Source organism: Coturnix japonica, chromosome 9 (assembly GCF_001577835.2).
Source record: "Coturnix japonica isolate 7356 chromosome 9, Coturnix japonica 2.1, whole genome shotgun sequence".
NCBI lineage: Eukaryota > Metazoa > Chordata > Aves > Galliformes > Phasianidae > Coturnix > Coturnix japonica.
The window spans coordinates 16,276,722-16,297,462 of record NC_029524.1 but is presented as its reverse complement, the minus strand read 5'-3'; the positions used below and the strand labels follow the sequence as shown (position 1 = coordinate 16,297,462).

General features: G+C 37.0%; 1 protein-coding gene across 6 annotated transcripts in view; it reads left to right on the top strand.

Annotated features, from left to right (window-relative positions):
• The window catches only part of NAALADL2 (N-acetylated alpha-linked acidic dipeptidase like 2), a 352,306-nt gene that overhangs the window by 190,860 nt on the left and 140,705 nt on the right, over positions 1 to 20,741 (top strand). For all 6 annotated transcript variants that reach the window (XM_015871850.2, XM_015871851.2, XM_032446504.1 and 3 more), the window contains one exon: positions 18,863 to 19,133. In XM_015871850.2, the coding sequence (XP_015727336.1) occupies positions 18,863 to 19,133 (271 nt within the window). The remainder of the gene's footprint in view (positions 1 to 18,862; positions 19,134 to 20,741) is intronic.

Sequence of the window (20,741 nt, the reverse complement as noted above, 5' to 3'; positions counted from 1 at the left end):
TTTATTACTTGGGCCCTTCTTGTTGTTTTATGTTTGGTAGAATCTGTGGAAGACTGAGCCTAACTTTCACTGGGGACTGGTTTCCATTTTGACACTGTCACACAGCGTGGGTTTTGTTGGAAGCAAGAGATGTGAACTGTGTCTGCAGAGACAGTGAGACATTATTTTAGTGTCACCCTGAAACCAGCACATTAACACAGGAAACCTTGGAAAAAGGTGAGATACTAGTGGTAGCCAGTGAAGGTCAGGCTGTTGCGGTGGCTGCATAGGGCTCCTTGTGGTTGGTTCCTCCAACACCTGCTGCCTGCAGCAGATCCAGCAGGTGAAGAAACGAGCTCCTCCAGGTAGGTTGCAATGCCATTATGTTCTCTGAAGAGACCTCCCAAGTATTTCTTTTCAGAACTTCGCTATTTCAGGATTTATTAATGATGCCATTTTAGCCATCTCCCTTTGCTTTTGCAAATGAAGTTGGAATTGCAGATTGTGGTGTATGAAGGCAAGAAGCTTTTTACTGATAAACAGAGACTGCTCAACGTGCACCTTTGTTTAGGACAGCACTGATTTCTCAGTTATTTGCTTGAATGCATGAAATCCAAGAGTCTGCTTGTTTTGACAGAAACTTTACGTATTATATTGAAATTCTCATTTAATTTCTTTAAGCATATTTACTTTCAGCAATATACATTAGCCTCACATTAGATTTTTATGGATTTCAGAGGGATTTTATCTTATAGCTCATAATGTAATTGCTAAACTGCCTTTGGTGATCCATAAATCTGAAAGCAGAAATATTTCCTCTCCTTTTTCTGCCTTCAGTAACGTTAGCAATACAAAAAAAGTTAAAAAATCAGCTGTGCTCTGGGGAGGTTTTTCAGCAAAGTACATGTACAGTAGTCAAGTGATGTGATGTCATTGCAGTATGGAAATATGAAGCATACATGATATTGATAAAACCTGGGTTGAGTGATGCATTCACTCTTCCAGTTTTAATCAGAACCTTAATCAGTATGCACACAAGGTGGTATGTTTTGTATATAGTTTATTTATTTGAAGCTTAATTTTTGTATTGTTTTTCAGCATTTAATCAGTGTTATTGGATGCATCTGACTGGCAGTGCTAGAAAATGGAATCCTCTGTTGTAGCTGGCTGAAATTGGTGGCTCTACTTAATGTATTTTGCTCCACTTTGAAGGAAGTACTTGTCACCTGTAGGCTCAAGAAGAGTTTGGGTAGATTTCTTTTGTCACTATTTCTTGATTGACATCTGTTTGTTTGATGGTCTTGTAAACGTAATGGTAATGAAAGCCATTTTGTGCTATTTGACAGTCCTTTTATAATATCTTGGTGACATTAAATGCTGAAATTGCTATTAGGTTACTCTGGCATGATTGTTAACTTTTTTAGTAGACATCATGAATGTTATGATTTTTTCTTTTTTCCTAAGACAGTTTTTATTCAGGTAACACTAAATAACTGCTTGTTTTATTTGCAGTAGGGATGTAAATTGGATGGAGGAATGCTAAATTTCACAGTGTTTAAAAACCAGGACAGGCACTTATTGTTCAGATCCTCTTTGATTGTCTCAGTTGTGAAGGTAGAGTCCAGATTTTGCCATGGTGTCAGCTATCAAGGTACTTATTTCACTGAGTATGAAAATAAGGAACATGCATGTAAGGACTTTTATGTGATCCTGATTTTGGGGGGGAGGAGCAGAATGGGGAGAAAGCAATCATATTTTCTGGGAAGACCACTTCCATATTTTTCCACCCATAGAGAAGAGCTGATGGTTATTTTCAAAACATACGATGAAAAAAGGGTAATGTATTTTCTTAGCAATTCTCTATTGATATTTTAAATTCTGTTATTGACTGAAGAATTTTACCAACCTCTTAGATCTGCACAGACTGAATTGCTATCACTTTCAGTCTAAGATGCACTGTATTAATGACTAACGTCCAGTGGCATTGTTAGGAAAGGTCACTGTGGAAATCTTTCTATAAAGTTAGAAAACTTTTTCCAGTTAGGGTACTTAGGAGCGTTCAGATGCAATTGCACATATCCTTAGCTCCAGTGTGCTTTTTGGCACAGATGTCATAGAAAGTGAGGCAGAACCTGTCAGACACCTGCATCAAGAATATATTTGCTTTTGAAACTATCAGTCTGGAGGAGACTGATAAGACAGTGAAAAGTAATCTTAAGTTGAGAAAAGACAGAGAATAGTAGGATTTAGGATGATAGGGGCAAGGTGAGGTAAACAAGAAAGGCACAGGGATGACAGATTTGTACTTATAGTGTTACTAAATAACATCCCACATAACATGGCAAACTATATATCTGGTAATCCTGTAATGACATTCTGAGAACCCAGCCTAAGTCTGAATACCTTTTTCCCTGTTGATAGCTTTTGTTGTCCTTCTGTCTCCATCCCATGGGAGGTGCAACCATAGTGTGTTGTTGTTTTTTTCCTTCAAAGTTTGTTTGGGTTTTTTTTTTTTTTCCCTGTTGTTCATCATGCTGCCTGTACCAAGTATCTCTGCTGCTTTACTGGATGTAGACCACCTCTACTGAAGTGCCTTTCCAGAGGCAACAGACAGAGGAGTTGCCTATGTGAAGCTGCTGGTCATGGTTAGCAGGTGCTAGCACATCATGGTGATTACAGAGAAACATAATCATCACTGGCAAGCTGTACTCATTTGATTTTTACCTTCTGCAAATAGCAGCATCAGCCCTGGAGCTAATTTGGTAGTTCATAATCTGAGGCAAGGATATATTGGACAGCGAGACAAGTGACACCAGAGTTCCAGGTATCTTTTTGAACTGATGATACAGCTGACGGAACCTTGCAGAACCCAAGTGGTTCTCCATCTCCTGCTCAGTACCAGAAGCTTCCTTGCAGTCCCCAAACCTCCTGAAGGGTGGTATTTGGGTTGCAGAGGGAGTGTTTTCTTGTTTTACTAACCAATTTCTGTTTTTCTCCTATTCTTTACTTGGTATTTAAAGTATTTCTGTGATATTTACATTTATTAAGCAACTAGTGGAGAGACGCTGTTTTGTGCTGTCATGTCACACTTCTTAAAAAAAAATAACACCTGTTCCTTATAGATAAGGCAAGAAACAAATTACTTCAGAGTACCTCTCTCTGACATTTCATTTGTCTTCCTGATTGTACAAGTGTAGTTACCTTCATGCCAAAGTTAATTATGGACAACTCTGGAATTAGTTAATCTGTCAGAAGTAGCAAGAGATAAAACATCTGCTTCCAGTGCTACAGGGCTGGGCGACTATGGACTGGATAGTTTCTCTCTCCTATATTCTGCTGGTTTTTGGAGTTGCTTCTGAAGTTGCTGTGATTTCTGCTGCAATCAAAATTGCTGGACTTGTACCTTAAATTTGCACTGTCTCACTAGCAAATGGTTTTCTTTCTTATGACTGTAGGTTTATTCACATTTATGGTGCTTTACTTCTTGGGTTAACCTGTCCCTCTTTGTCAAGAAGAAAATTATTTCTAAAGGAATAAAGTTTGCATCAGCTGGATGTTTTATAATCTAAGGAACAAATCTGCTAACTACATAATTTGCTGTTACATTATCATCATAGTTTCAAATGAATGACTTAATTCTTCTTAAAACTCCATCCTTCTCAGCAGTAGCAGTGTTTGCTGAGTGTTGCTCACTTTTTGTTTTTGCTGGTTTGCCAAGTACTTCCTTCAGTATAAGTGCAGACAGTGACTTTAAGCTGTATTTGTATGGAATGTGTTGAAATCCATAAATGGTTTTGTGGTTTTCGTTGTTCTTTCTCCTGTGAGCACTGCAAGATGTGAACTCCATCTGGTGGCAGGATTACCATAGAAAAGGAAAGGGTTGGAAACACACTTACAAGAAGTAGTAAAAGCCTTTCCCTGATTGTTGATTTAAAAAGGTAATATCTCCGCAGTCAGAAATTAAATTGTTAGCCTGAGGTTTTTTCAGAATAGGCTTCTCATTGCTTAGAAAAGCTTTCTTTCTATTACAGCCAGCAAGTAGGGCTTAAACATATCTGGTTATGTCCTTTTCCTCTCATCAGTTTAAATCAAAGTAGTTCTTGGCTCAGTCTTTACAGTATTCTGGATCCATTTGGTTTTCACCATCTCTTTACAGAAACGTAGATCCTGTGGTTAAGGGTCTTCCTATTACCTGCTCTGCTTTGACTGCTTTTAGATATAATCTCATGTTTGGTCTAGAGAAGTGTGGTTGTTGGCAGTGTCCAAAGCTCAGAATGCATTGAACATCTTCTTGTGCACCCGTGCTCACTGGAGCCTCCAAACTGCACTTGTTCAAGAAAGGGAAAGACGGAGTGGTGATGGGTTGGTGGTTGGACTCAACCTCAGATGTCTTTTGCAAACATTATGATTCTATGATTATGCGACCCAAAGGCAGCAGAACTGGCTGGTAGGGAATCACATTTCAGTCTGGGCCTTGATGTGGTGGCCTCAACCATACTCTTCATTCACAGTGCTGAAAAGGCTGGGTCATGCCACCACAGTTTGCTGGTAGTCACGTCAAAGAAGTGCTATGAAGCTCTGAGACCATTGTCCTTCCAGTTGTCTTATTCTTTTTTCCATATCTCATAAAGCAAAATTGCCAACACGACCACATGACAAAATGATTCATCTTCGATCTGTTGTTAATTACTTAAGCAATATATGTAGTTATATTAAAATAGGGATGACTTATTAATTTTTCATTTGTCTGCTGAATGTTTTTGGGACAATCTGTCACATTCTCCTTCAAAATACTATGAGTTAAAGTATTTTTTAATAAAAGCTGAAAATCTGATGCTATCGGGGTGTTCCAGGAGCTGTGGTTTGAGATAAATGTGAAATGTATTTGTATGCCCCCAAACGTTATATTTGTTGTGGTACCTCTTTCTATGGGAATGCAAGCTGTGTTTTATATGCTCGAAGCACTGAATAGACCTTTATTATAGATGTGCAGAATATATTCCGGATGTTGCGAGGAATAATAGCATGTCTATTTGACACAGTCAAGACAGGAACCAAAACACTGCATTTTTCAGTTGTCACTTCTTCCTGCCTGTGCCTATGTTGTTGACAGCCTCCTGCTCTCAAAAATACCTAATTGCACATTGCTTCCTTATGATCATTTGTATGATGTCACATCTATTATGCATTCATCAGCTGAAAACTGCAACCATTAATTTTAATAATGTTTCTAATGCTATGCTTAGCAGGAATTATTTGATAATCCATGCTATTATAATTGGGAGTACTTTCTTGGAGATGGATAATCAGATTATGTTCATCTAGCCGTCTGTTTCAGATTTTATAAAGCTTTTTATGTAAGTGATTTCAGGTTCATCATTTCTATGTTGTCCACTATAAAGAGAAGATGTATAAGAGCTTTTGTAGCAATCTTCTGAGAGGTCTACTATAAAAAAGATTTTATACATCATTGAACCAAGAGAGCGGGGAAAATACTGGTTTGGTTGATTAAAATAATTCTATACAAGAACGTGTGTACTGTCTGATATAAGCAGGTCTCCTTGAACTGAGCACTTCATAGAGAAGTGCAAGAGAGAATTCCGATGGTTTTCATCACTGAAACATACCAAAAATAATGCTTTCCATAAATATTGATGTTTGGTAGGATTTTGTAACATGAGTGTTTTTGTCATGTTCTGGAGTAGTTGAATATGAAAATAGTTTTGGTTTGGTTAATTTAAACTTTAACCTTGTGTGGTACTGTGACTTTCTGGACTTAATATGAGGATGCAGCTTAACCCAAGTACACCATCACAACTCAGTTTAAGTCAGGTGATCCTGTTTGTTTGTTTGTTTGTTTTAATCTTAGGAGCTCACATTTAATGTTTGGCATTTTTTGGATGGTAGATCCTTAGTGGCTCTGAGAATCTCCTGTGGCTGTAAGAAAAGGAGCCAAAAACTTAAATATGTCACTAATACCCAGCAGTTTCACAGGGTCTTGAAAAATTCAGGTTTTCAGTGTGTTTAGATCAAAATATTCAAGGAAAAATCTTTGCAAATAATAAAAACAAGTGTTGCTTTTATTCACTTCAACTTTTTAGTTAGTAACAAAATGTCTATTCTTTTCTCTCTGAATCTTCAAATGTCTTCATAAGTCACAGTCTGCAGCTGTGACCCTGCAGACTCAGTGGCATTTTACAAAGAAGCCTGGAGAAACAGGTGAATACGTTTACCCAGCAGGACAACCTTATGTGTGTTTTTCTGTGTTTAATGCAGGAGCCAACAGCAGCTGGAAGCTGTTGTGAGGATTTTTCCCAGGTTTTCTCCCAGGTGAATGGCGCTGAGTGCAGGAGGCTGCCTGATGAACTGAGCAGCCCCTTGTAGCTGTGTCTCCTGGGCTTCATGCTTCATCTAGCTGGAGACAAGCTGAGCTGTGGTTAGATGTGTCCTAGGGTAGGGAAAGCAGGTTGTGTTCCAAACATCTTGTTTGCTTGCCGTCATCAGGAGTTGCTGTGAACTCTTGTGGTCTTTCTGCAGTCAGCCTTAAACAGGAAAGCAAGAGATGCAGATTAACTAGTTGTCCATGTGCTACCAGTACATCTCATTGTGTGTGTACACGTGCAATCACATGCATGCATGTCTTACTTAGCACATATATACAGTTACATAATTTTATTTTTGACTTTAGAAGAAATTGTAGTAGTTTAAATGGTTTCATAATTACATGCTTATGATCTGTATAAGACATTTTCTGTTTTGTGGAGGGAAAAAAAGGTATTTATTTTTTTGCCTACAATTTCTGTTTGGGGTTTTATCTTTAATCTGGCAGCATGTAGAAATGTGTATATTTAGCACTCTTTCTTACATTCTGTGATTCTAGGATACATCATTGTTCTGGAAATACTAACTAATAGAAACAGTGTGCCTTTGTTTTTCTTCCATCCATTCCACAGTATCTTTGTATTGTAAAAGCATATATAGTTTCTTGAAAGCTGTTATATTGCAGGAGATCGTGTATTTCATTAAATAACAACCACTTCATCTCATTTCCTGTCACCTTCTGGCCACATAAGGAATTTTAACCTGGCTGTTGGAATCATACAGTTTATTTTATTCTATTTATAGCAAACCTTTACAGAGGCACAGAGCCCATTCAGCTAAAAACTTTTGATGTGGCAATGTCATTTCAGGAAATAAAGCAGCTATTGCCTACCATGGATGCAAGAGAAATCCTATGATTTGACTCATGTTGGATTGTGGTTTGTCAAGAGCTTATTATTAGTCTCAGCGAGAGGACTTCCAACAGAAAAATATTTTGGTAGTTTGCTGATGAGCTGGGCTACCAAATATATAATATTTAAAATGTGTAAATAAACCCAGCTCATTTTGATTGAGGTCAGCATCAAAAGAACAGCATAAACAGTAATTTTCAGATGGAGAGCAAAGGGCTAAGGAAGGGCTTGGGATAATACTAATAATCTCTTTAGCTGAAACAGCTGCAACTGGAGAGCCATGTGAATTTATAGGGTAAATTTCAAGTAGTGTTAAGGTAGCAGCCTATTTGAAGGCAGAACATTTGGTAGTCTTTTGAGACTGGGGCTACAACCTGAGTAATTGGAAGAGGAAAAAACATTCAGGTGATATTCCTGGTGAGATCTGTTCTCAGAAGGGCGTGATGTTGCTGATTTGCCTTCAGAGAGGTTTTGTAACTGACGGGAAATAGGCTTCTGAACCAGCTTCTTGAGTCTTTAATAATGCTCCAATTTCCAATGCTCATTGTTTTTATTCCAGAATATATATATATATAATGTTTAAATATGGACCTGGGATTCTAACATTAACAATCTATTTTATATATATATATATATAGTATATATATGTACTATATATATGTCTTGGCTATGGATAAATTGATCAATTCAGTTTTCCCAGTTGCTGGTAGGTATACTAAATATACAGCTGCTGAGGGTAATTTTGTTGATGAATTAAGGAGTATATCCTAGCAATGTAGCATATTAAGCCATAAAGTTGTTATTATTGTCTTCATATAAGTGTGTCATTAAACTGCGTCTCCTAATGTAGTGGCCAAGGTGAAGAGAAGATAAGAGAATGCATAGTGATTCTTGTTCAAAAACAAACAAAAATCCAACCCAGACCAAACTTTGGTAAACGACTGTTTTGTTCCTCCAAAAGAGAGGTATGGCATTAGTGTGAGTAATATTTTAAAATAAAATTTAGAACATAGTAAAGGATTAATATTAATACTAAAGGATTTCACTCATCTTTATAAAGATCTATGTCTTTTTCAGACCAGAGAACAGACTTGAGGACACAGGATACCAAATAATCTTGGGTGGTACCACTTTTATGTAAAACTTTACAGCTTGTGTACAGGAAGAGAAAATGCTTTCATAGGCTGTTGCCCTCCTGACTCACTGGCTGAGTATTGTGTGTAAATTATTTTCATAAGCCCACATTTCTGGAGTATTTCCTTTAAGTGCTTTCTCTCACGATCTGCAGGTCGAAGGGCTGGGTGTAGATGTGGGGTCAGCTCCCTTATCACATCCCATAATTTGTTAGCTGGTTCTGCCTTCTTAGTATGTAAAGTAACGTGTTATGTTGGAGCAGTGGCTGAAGGTAGCAAGGGATGCTTCAGAAGTGATTTATGCAAAAGGAGGAGGGCAGAGGTGAAGACATCCAAGCCTGGGGTTACCAAAGTACAGTTTGCAATAGGAAGAGAAGTACAGTTTGCAATAGGAAGAGAATTGGTGTGAGGGGCCAGTGAAAAGAGCTGAGTATGTGGTTTGAGTGAACCAACAGCCCAAAAATATGAGAAAACAACCCAAAGCCAAAGCAAAATAAAAAAATAAAGAAGTCATAAAGGAGAAAGGGTATAGCCAGGATGCGGTAGTTTTGATAATGTAGAATTCCCTGAGAAAGGTGATAAAACAAAGAATGGAGCGGAGTTTTCCTTCTGTTTGTAGCAGTGGTGGTTTCAGTTGTTGAAAAACATTGGAAGGGCTTTATCTTGATTCACAGTGACTGACAGATGATTGGACATCTGTGGTCTGTTTGTTCTTATGATATGTATAGCAAGACTCAGTGTTTATACATTGTTCCAGTCTTCAGAAAGGTAAATCATGTACTTGGAGATGTGTATAGAGAAGTTGCTCCCAAATACAATTCACAATAGAGATTGAAGTCATTTTGTATTCCTGATTCCTTGCTAGGAACCTTGCTAAGATAAGAATCGCAGCTAATATTGTATTTTGTTGACAAAACTATCAGTTTCACTGAGAATGTTTAGCAGCTCCCCCTGAGGTCTGTTACAATGGCATCAGATAAAGTGAATTCTAAGCTTGGCCAGATGTGGTATTTATTTTAATTGATGATGAGATATATTGAAGGAAAGTTTGTGGATTTTAATCTTGCATGTGTTTCAGGATTATTTTTCTTCTATGGTAGGACTCACAGTAATTTAGTGTTCCTGCTCCTTTTTACTATCGGACATAGCTCAGATTTCTCAGGTCCCAGAATAATTGTTGTCTGTCCTTTAAGATAAGTTTTTTTTAATAAAAGTAACTTGATTAAACATCAATCCCAAATTTAGAAATTAATGAATGCTGTCCTTGCTGTCTTTGTTGCTGGCCTGTAGGCTGGAAGAAATGAATGCAGTTGGATGTAAATGTGCGTGTATCTATTTTAGTTTTATAGTAGGTTCTTTGAGGGAAGAGAGCTGCCACTTTACACTGGGAACACTTGTTGCTATTTTGTGTCTACCCTGACTGTGGCAGAGAGGTTGGAATTAGATGATATCTGAGGTTCCTTCCAACCCAAGCCATTCTATGATTCTACATGTGCAATATTTGCATGTTTATAACTTAAATCAGTTTGTTAAAATATGTTCAATATCTGTAACCTAATAGTGCAGTATGTTGCTCTGAGGAATAAATGCCCATGAAATTCAACCCAGTTTCCATTCCCCAAAAGAAAGTCTTTATGGATACCTGTGGTTTAGAGGCTACTCTTTCAGACATAGTTACAGCTAATTGTCAAGTTTAACTTCTTTTGTCTGGTGTAAGTTTTTATCTGTAGCTACATCACCAAAGCTGTGCTTTTACCTTCTCCCCTTAGTTAAAGAAAATAAATCTGAAGCTGTCTAGTTCAGCTTGATTAAATGTATCTAGAGTATAGACCTCTTGTTATTTTTCTCCATTTTGATATTTATCCTTTTATGTGTCCGTTAATGTCACAGGTTCTTAAGAAATTTGAGGTGAAATGTGTTTGCATAATCCATTCAGGTAGATTTCTTCTGAGAATATGAGCATTAGCAGTGTTAATAACAAATACAGCCTCTGCCTCCCAGAATTCCTTCACCTAGTAGATAGTTTAATAAATGACCATTTTTATAGTAGATATAAGAAGCAATACCAGATGACCATGGCAATGTTTTTATTTTCTGCAGTGTATCTATATAACCATGTTCAAAATGCACGTAGTAAGTAAAAACCTTCATCGTGCACCACTGCTGAATTTCTGAGTGCTTTTAGTGTCCTCGCATCCATGTGCACCTTATTTAACACCGCATTAAGAGCAAGCTAAGACTCAGAATCGTAATATCTTTATATGGAGAGAAGTGAGAAACTATAGTGAAATTTACCTTTCATATGTAATCACTTTGCTTTCCCTCCCACCTCCATCAACCCCCCCCCCCCCCCCCCCCCCCCCCCCCCAGCCCCTAACATTTAATTGATACTGCAGCTTTGGAATAGAGCACTTTCCTCCTTACTTCCTAGCAACAACCACCCCCCTCTGGCCTTCAGGTTTAAACACTGCCATCCTACAATAGCCAATTTGTACCTGCAGTAAGCAATTCAGGTGATTGCACATTAAAGTGTGTTCAGTACTAGGGGGCATTTGTCAGCTGTGATTCTGATTCCTGAGCATCTCCATATTGCCGTTGTTTTTGTCTTTTCTTTACTCATTTTTCCTTTGAAATTGACTTTGAAATTTTGCTTGGATCAGAAAAAGATGCTGAAAATGAATTATATCATATAAACATTACTTGATGAAAACAGGCCACTGTCTGTGAGGTGCTGCACTTCTTTTTATTTCACTTTCAGGTAAAGAAGCACAATGATTCTTAGAGAAATCTAGAACAGGCAAGAAAATATTAGTAAAGAGACCATTTGAGGGAATTTGAGAGTCATACTTCTGAGTTTGTGAAGGGGAAAGAAGGAATGTTGCATGCTCAAGTGTAAAAGTAGAAGCTGGAGCAGGGGAGAATAAGGTTCTGTTTTAGATGAGTGTGTGATGTGAGATGTACTCAGGACCATTCCTTCTCAACCTAAGGGATATATAAGAAGCAAGTTTGTCATTCTGAAGTTTGAGGTCAATAAATCTGAAGGGCTGTGTGAACTCACTGGGAAGCTACAGAGGGGAAGTCATAATAAAGGACAAAAGAAAAAAGACTTTTATGAAGGTAAATAGTAATTGGGTGCTAATTATGAATTTTAAATGCAAGTGACATATCTGCAAGGTCTGTTTTGTGGAGCTGAGTTTCAGGAGGAGTAAAGGCTTGATGGAAGCAGGCCAGAAGAAATTGGATAGTGCTGTCAGATTGTTGGGGTAAGAAAACTGAGGAAGGGATAAAAAGATTTGAAGGTTGGCCTAAGAAAAAAGAAAGAGCAGATGAGGAAAAGATATAGGAGCAATCTTCAAGTCTGTTTAAAAAAAATAAATTGCAAAAAAGGAAAAAGGTGGATCTCAGCATCTGTGCTGGAAGTGAGAAAATAGTGTGCTTAAATGCAGCAGGAGATGATGGGATTATTTAGGATGGGTAGGGAACTCTGTACCTGGAATGGGGCAGGAAATCATGTTCCTGCAGTGGCGGTAGAGTGCTGAACCTGACTTGCTGTCTATTGGGTTAATTTTTGAGGTTAATGAGATAAAATGGAGCTTTCACTTTCTTTTTCATTTTAAAAATTAAACATTTGGGTGTTTATCTATTTCCAAATCATTCTAAATCTTCAAATAATGGGTAGCTTTTCTAAGTTTTTCTAGGATTTTGAGTTAGGATGCTTTCTTAATTCCTTATAGTGTCCTCTGGGAAATGGGATTTTATTCAGAAGTTAAATGATACAGTTTAAATAAGGATGTCCAGTGCTGTCAGAATAACACCTGGCTTTCAATCTAATCACTTTTCTATTCACCATGTAACCTAATGACTGGGAAATGAAAGAAAAGACGTATTTCCAGTTGAGCACTATTGGGTTTTTTTTATTATTTTATTTTATTTTTTTTATCAGTAGATTCTCTATACAAAAAGCAACGTTTGAATGTTTTTGATCAATAGATTTTCTTTAAAAAATAAAAAAAAGAAAGAAAGCATTAGTGAAGCATCCATTGCTTTTCACAACCGTATAGAATTTGTCTCTTACTGTAAGTAAACGTTTCTCAGACAGTAAAAGGTATCACCTGGATTTGATTATACAGATGCTCTCATTTTATTGAAACACTGGTATATTCCCTGTGGTCTGCAAAGAAAAGAAGATTATATCATAGTGAAGTTTTGCTGGTCAGCTCTCAGCCTGGGAAAGCAGAGTTATGTACAACACTATCAAGCTGGGGGACTTCTCTTTGTCCCCCTAGAGCTGCAGTACGCTCTGCCCTCACATTGCAGCCTGCTGGAAAATGCCAGTCACCATTGTTTGGATCACACCACTTGAGTTATTTGGAACAACCATTTGTTGCTTTAGGAGAAAATAGTGGTAAAACCGTTTGTAAAATAATTAGACCTATAAATTTCAAGTAATTGTATCTTCCCTTTGTTGTATATAAAACAGAGGCTAAGATATTCTTGTGGATCCAAAGTAAAAATTTCAGGTTGTTGAAGTAAAGCTGTATCTTAGGATAGAGTGTAAATTGATCTGAAATATTTCTGATATAATTGGACAGAGATTTAAATTGTGATATTTCCCCCCACCCTCCCCAACTCATGTACTGTAGCAGAAAACATGTGACTCAGAAAATAAGCAAAAGGGAAATTAGTAGGACAAAGACAATGGTGTTGATCTTACTGATTTTAAATAAAATGACCTTATTTTCAGATGCATTCTTGCAAATGAGGTTGTTAAATGAAAAAGAAGTATGTTTTTTTTTGTTTTTTTGTTTTTTTTTTTTGTATACTCATTTCCATCCTCTGTGTATATATTTAATTTTCCTTATAATCAATTCATCTGTTGAAAATAGTTTGCCATATTAAAAACAAGAACCATAGTGGATCTGTCCTCTTTGTGGTAAGCTTCTGAAGACTGAGAGTTCAGTAGTAGAAAGTGACAAAATTTACTTGTTTGCCTAAATAGAGAAACTTTTGCCTGAGCCATTCTGTAAATATAAGGGACAATCAGTCATGGCAGCGACTTTTTATACACTGAAGTATACAATTTAAAAGGTATCTTCCCTCTCTTCCTTTGGCATCTGGCATAAATGGTCTCTAGGATTTTGAATAATAAACCATCAGAGTCTGGAACTGTCATTCTCCACAGTGGATGAGAAGATAATTCTTTCTTTAACTGGATTATGACCTTACCCCTTTTCTGAGATTTTTAGAACTGGTTATCTGTCATTGCATTTCCCTACACAAGTATTCAGAGCTGTAGACTTTTCAGGAGTCTTCTAAGTTTGAAACAGACTAGAAGATATTTTTCTATGTGTTTGCCATGTTTTTATTCTTTTCTGAGCAATCATTCGATAGATCTTTGTTGGAACTAGGATTGGCATTCTTATCTTCTGAAGCATTTGACAGATTTGGATGCTGGCTACTTGTCAGTTTAACTGACATCCACATCTCTTAGAAAGCTTTGGAAAGCTCACCTGTGGCCAGTTTATGACTTTGCAATATGTAGTGCACAGTAACAATGAATATTTGTTTTCCAGTGAACTTTAGAAACATGGAGTGAGAGAATCAGTCATTTATCAGTGCCTTTCCCTGTCTGCCTGGAACATGAGTTTGGCTTGCATCCTGATGTTGGCAAGTGAGATTTGAACTATCCTGGTTGCTTTTTATTTAAGACATATAAAAGGGATTTGAATGTCTGATGCAGCGGGGAGTACCAGTATGCTTAGTAGTCCTGCAGTGAACAAAACAATGTACAAAATAGCCACGCTTGGAAGTCAGCATGGGACAAGATCTGAATCTGTTCTTCAATCCTGTGACAAAGAAGTCCATGGGAAAATGAGAGGTTTGGCCTACAGCTGTTGTGCATGTAACATGGTAGTAGAGGGTGCGTATCCTTCAGTTCCCCTGGAGAAGTCTAATAGCCAGGTGGACCAAGACACAGTACAAAAAAGTTTATTGAAAAGTACTTTTACACCTGCTTTTGTGCAGTTCATTTGCTGAGTAGAAGACTTAAGTTCTCCAAGGTGCATGTGACTTCAAAATAATTAATCAAAACCATTTTTTCTGCTGTGGAACTGCATAACTAAATCTAGAGATGGTGTTCTATTGTCTGACATTCTGTATTTTTTATGGTTTTATGAATTACATTTATTCAGTCTCTGCAGAAGATGAAGGCTGTTCTTAATCACACTGCTTTATGTTAATAGCTTGATGTCTTTGTTGTAGGAACTACGTAGCATTTGTAGACACATCGATGGAGATCTGTAAATGCTTTGATAGCAAAAGCAATATAGAGTTACCTGTGAATGAATATGATGTCAGATTTCCTCTGACTCAGACAGCAAGCATCCATTGCTGCACCCAGATGAGCCGCACATAAATACCTGCCAGGCAGAATGGGGGCATGAGGTGGGACTGGCAGCAAGCCTTGCTCAACACAAGGACCCATTGCTATCTTCCAGAGCACTGCTTTCTGTGGGGCTTGGCTTGCTGAGCCATGAATGGGTGTGTGGAAGGAAGAGCATCTGGTTGTGTTGAGGTTGGTTTGTGCTTAACCACAGCTTTGCACTATGTTTGTGCTGCAAGGTTCATCAGAATGTTTCTCTGAAACGTTTTAACCTACTGATAAATACTTTTCTTCTGTTGCACTTCCATTGTTTCTTTTGGAATCTGCAGATTTGGGGCAGTCAGTTCAGACTGTAGGAAGTCTGAGCGGGCAGGCAGGAGACCAGCCAGTTGAGCACCCTAATTAACAGGAATGTTTAATTAAAATGCAGGCAGATGTGATTTGGGCAGGTGGTATTTCCTGGAAGCATTTACAGTGCTCCATGGAAATGTAAATGTGATGGATACAAATAGATACTCTACCTGCTACTGTGAAAAAAGCTTGTACATATGCTGAGCAGTTATTGGATGCAAGTTCTGAGCGCTCACTTGCCCAGCACTTCCAAAGTAGCATTGTCTCAGCTCACAATGGACCGAAATGAGTTCTGCATGATATTTCATCTTTTGATTCTTAGAGTAACTTTTGTAAGTTCTCCGTACCTTTTGAAGAGTGTTCATCAGTATCCCACTATCAGTAGTAGCTGCAAGCAGCTGGTCTTTCTGCATTACCTTCTTTCCCTTAGGAAGTTGCGTCCAAAAAAATTCTGTTGTGGATAACAAATGACTTTCCACTAAGCTGCTTCAACTCCATGTTTCCTGTGGTTACCAGTTTTAAAATGAAATTTCTTTATTTAGTGTGCACATGTTCCTNGTGGATAACAAATGACTTTCCACTAAGCTGCTTCAACTCCATGTTTCCTGTGGTTACCAGTTTTAAAATGAAATTTCTTTATTTAGTGTGCACATTCACCTCTTAAATATTAATCTTACAAAGTGAAGTCTATAAGTGTGTCTTCAAAAACATTACCTTGGTCTTTTCACCATATCCAAGTTGTAGGTAAAATGGCGTATTATAATGGAATTTTAAGTACAGTTATGTTCATTTTTTCAGTTCAGAAATGGAAACTATTTGAAATGGAGCAGTTTATGCATGAAAAAAGGCATGTGGCCTGTTTTGATCTGTGTTAGTTCAGTATCTGAGCCATGTCTGATCTATATTAGAAAGCAAACAAAATTAACTTGTGTAAATCCCTTTGAGAGTATCACATTAAGGCTCAGTAATATTTTGACTGTTATTGTTATACTTATTAATATTGATTCTAACTTGAGACCAAATCCGACATCGTTGGTGGTGCCACTTCAATAAATAATGCAGATTTACAGCAACTCGAGATATGGCCATTACGTTTGTGGTTATTTGCATTGACTGAAGCTGGACAAGTAGCTGAATAGTTTTGCTTCAACGTAAGGGAATACAAAAATTTGACTGAGGTTATTAGAGGTCATAATGTAAACGGAAATTGGCAATCGCGTTGCTATTGATTCCTACTGAATATGCTGCTGAGTGCAGAAGTGAGAAGCATGATCATCCACAGTTTATTTCCACAGTGTAAGCCTTACTGCTATTAATCTTAATGCTCTGGCAGTTTTAAGAAGTACATTATGAGCCATGTTGTAGAGTGACTGTAGTAGAATGTGTGGAGCAATGTAGTTGTTCTTTAACAGCTGGGATGGGGCTGTCAGGCAAATGTGACACTTCTAAATTTGATCTGTTTTAGGAAATACTGTTTTTGTATGTTACACTTGTTAGCCAACTAGTGTCCAATAAATGTAATTGCTTAAAATACCATTCAGTTTAAGTCTGTGCAATGAAAATAATTATAGCAAGGATAAGTGCGGGTCAGTCATTGTAAGAAATCTGAAAAACAAAAGCCCTTGGCATTGTGTTTGAAATGTTGTTATGAAAGCAGCCTAATATGTGCTGATTTATTTTAATGTAAGGTTTGCTCATAATTTGCAATTTGATTTTAATGTGCTATAAAGAAATTATGGAGTAAGTAGTCAGTATATTCATTTCTTTAACCTAATCAGATGTGTTGTCACAAAAGTTTCAAAGACATGCTTATTCAATTATGAAGTGGAAAGTAACTTCTATTATTAAAGGAGCAATTAGATTACTGTATCTTTGTCTTTTTTTAATGTTTAATTACTTTTATTGAAACTGAATCCTTCTTCTTGCACTGTGTCATAACCTTATTGGCCTGGGATAAGCTTCATGCAGGCATTTATTCTATTAATGTTTCTATTTCCCACATCACAGGAAATGTGGATGTTCTGTTAGTGGCTGAGTTAATCAAACAACTTTCTGCATCTCTGCAGTGCCCAAGTTTATGACATGACAATAGAAGGCACAGGAGATGAAGTTGGAGCTTTACAATATATACTATAAATTATTTTGTCCATTTTGTGTGGGTTGCTTGAAGAATTATTTTAGATAATTGAAAAAGATTAACACTGCAAGAATAACCTTTGACAGTTATTCCTGCTGATAGGACCTCTGAAGTTTTAACATAAGTTCAGCTTTCTTGTAAAGATTTTGAACTTTGGATTCTGCTAACCTTGTTACTGTGATGCAGGCTGTTACAATATAAATCTTTCAATAGAGCATTTTTTAAATAAGAAAAAAATCCATTTTATATTGGCATGCTTATTCAACTTCAATTTTACTTTAATGTTCTTTTGTAAAGACCTGTTGAGCTATGAGTTTTGTTGAGTAGGAAAGGAAGTCCTTGGAATGGCAGTAAATCCTATGCATTCCATTGTAGCATTCTCTGAGCCTTGATTGCCTTCCTTCTGTGCTGCTCCTGGCTTGTCCAGAGGTGCCCTAAAATGCAGATGTGTAGTTGGTGCAATTCTCAATTATCCACTGCCTGCATGAATGGCTTTTAAGGTTATTCAGCCTTTGCTTTTGATGTCTTTAAGATCACTGTGTTATTTTCAAGGATCTACTAAAGACTAAGCAGCATCTAACTATCTTGAAAACTGGTCTTTTTGTGAAATTTGTGAGCAAGAGTTTCAGGCAATGTTGGTATTTCTGTGCTTGAAAGTTAATACCTCTGTTATCTCTAGTCTTGTGTCTCAGTCTTGAAATCTTCAGACCTACTGCATAAATGAGAAAATCCTCAAAGTAAAAAAATATTGCCTGCATTTCTTTGTACTGCATTTAGAGAGTGCTTTTTTATTTGAGTAATGCTGCTTTTTACTTGTGGCCTACTTTTCTCACAAAACTATGTATCTACAAAACGATATCCTGTAAAGTTATCCTTAAAATGTGTTCTCTACTCATGTGATCTTCTGGCATTTTCTGGGAGGAAGGTGGCCCTTCTGTGCAGTCACCATTTTTATTCTGTGGCCCACCTCGTGGCAGGTGTTGAATACTAATAACAAACCCAGTGCTATAAACCCAAACAAACTCACCTGAATCCCCTGTTGGTCCATCCGGCCAATACTGCCAAAATGATTTTCAAGCTTGAGTCATATGCTTGCCAAGCTGTTGGCTGAAGAAATTGTTCAGCATAGGTAGGAAGGATGAGGAACACCTTTCTACAACTAAGAAAGTGTTTGGGGAAACAATTCTGTTCTGCTTAGCAAATTTTATTTACTGGATGAATTTAAGCCAAACATATAACTAATTTTCAGTGCCACTCCCTCCCTAAAGTCCTGGAAATATTGCTTCAGATTGTGTTCATTTCTATTCAGTGTTTGGTTAAATTGATACTTTATCAGAAACTTTGTCAGCTGTACAGAAATTAATTTTGAAACAATTGCTGTCATAATTTATACTGATTCTTTAGAATTCAAGGCAGTGTTTCTTATATAGCTTTTCTGTATTTCTTTTTCTGTTCAAAATTGTTTGCTTTTGTCTTGTAAGTGGTAAAAATTATTTGCAAAGACAATGAAGTATGACATTTTTTAAATGCATGTTTAGTGATCTTTCACAAACCCACGTTTCATTCAGGTAAAACTGTAGATGGCTGCATGTTAAGTTGAAGGTCTCGGTGGGAAGGGATCTTAAATTGCTTGTTTGTTTTTCTTCAGAGATTTGTTACAATCCCCTAGAGAAGATGATGTAGATGCTGCAATGAAAATTCTGCTTCAATGGACTTCTTATGGCCTCGAAGATGTCCAGCTGGTAAATTATTCTGTTTTGCTCGACCTACCAGGCTCTTCTTCAAACACAATTACTCTGAAAAACAGTGGTGAATGTTTTTATCCTGATGGGCAGCAGTGCAGCAAAGTGACCAAAACACTTCATAACCAAGACCTCCTGTACTCTTATGCAGCTTACTCTGCCAAAGGAACTCTTGAGGTAAGATCACAGTTTATATTTTTTCTCTTACTGTAGCTTTTGTTAGGAAGTTTTATCAGCCAAAAAGATCCTGCCAGTTGGGATTAGTTACTTGCTGAGTAAAATAAGATCTACAAAGTGGTCACCATTTGTTTACTTTCCTCTTACTAAGTATAAATCTCAATATCTCTGAAACATAAAAGTATTAATGTAAATTTCACTGCTAACTGCATACCTATTGTACTGTTGTCTTCCTCTTATTTAAATATTGTGCATTAACCTCCAGTGATGCAGCAAACTTTATTTTTGTTACTTTTATTGTTTATAAATTCTTTCTCATGGAAGGAGGGTGTTAATAGTGCATGTGTAAGAACAGGCAGTGCTGAGTTGGAAGATACCTCTTCCAGAATATCTTTATTTTATAAAATATTTATAGCATACCAGTTACTGAAATTTGAGTGGTAAAATGCAACTATTGAGTATTTGGTTTTTGACACTGTTTGTGCATCATGTTTATTCATTACATGTAATGTATTGTGGAAATCTGAGTCAAAGTGCTGACAGTTGTGTCACACCAAGTAGTCCATCTTACTATTAATGTCATTTTGAAATTTGGACATTGAGAAGTCTGAGGGCTGATAGGAATTCAGATCCTTCAGTTTCTCTTCCTGCTTGAAATTCTCTTTCTGGAAAGTATCGAAGCCTTTTAGTCCAAAGGGTTTGGTCTCCTCTGGGAGAAGACTTCTGTCCATCTCTTGATTTACTTATTTATTTTAATGTACTTTATATGCCTATTTTCCAGGTTTGGTTTCATGCTCATTGTGTCTTATGGTTGTATCAATAAAACTCCTAAAGAACTGTAACTTCCTATTGAAGTTTTTGATGTTGCTAAGTGAAATGAAGTAAGCCAAGATAAGTCTTGCGTCATGTACGCTTTAGCTTTTCTGTAGCTAAGTAAAAAATACTAATGAACAGTCTTGGCTTATCACATTTATCACTTAGAAACTCAATACATAATGTATTTTCTCATAACCTAATAAGAGTAACTGTAATGAGGCAAAAGTACAGTTGTGGCCTTTGAGATTTCTTTCATGAAAATAAATGTGTTGCTAACAAATTCATCAGATTAAAGGAGATCGAATGTACAAAGGAAAATCTTTGATGTTATTACCAGAAACACATGTACTGCTTTTAGTTATATTTCAGGACGCTTTTCTCCATAATTGAATTCTGAAGAAATGAGGGCCACGTACATAGCCTATGTACTCATCACTAAGGGTGGGCCTTGGTTTTGACAAAGCCTTTCGAAGATTGTATTTGAGCTCAAGGATGGCTCACTGTGTAATTCCACAGTTGGTGTTTTGAGATACTTGACACCCTCACAGAACTAAAAATGTTTTCTAGTTTCTTAAAGATGTCTATCCTGAATGCTTTTAAATCTGATTTTGCCTAAAAGGAAAATTTCCCTATTTGTTTAGGCTGTGGAGAAAGTGGTAGCAATCTAACCTTTCTAGCTTTCAATTCTATGGAATGATCTACACTATTTAAGATAATATGGGTAGAGAAACTTTGAGAAATATAAAGTGTCGGCTGTTGCTGGGTTCAGCAATCAGGGAGTGAGATGATTGC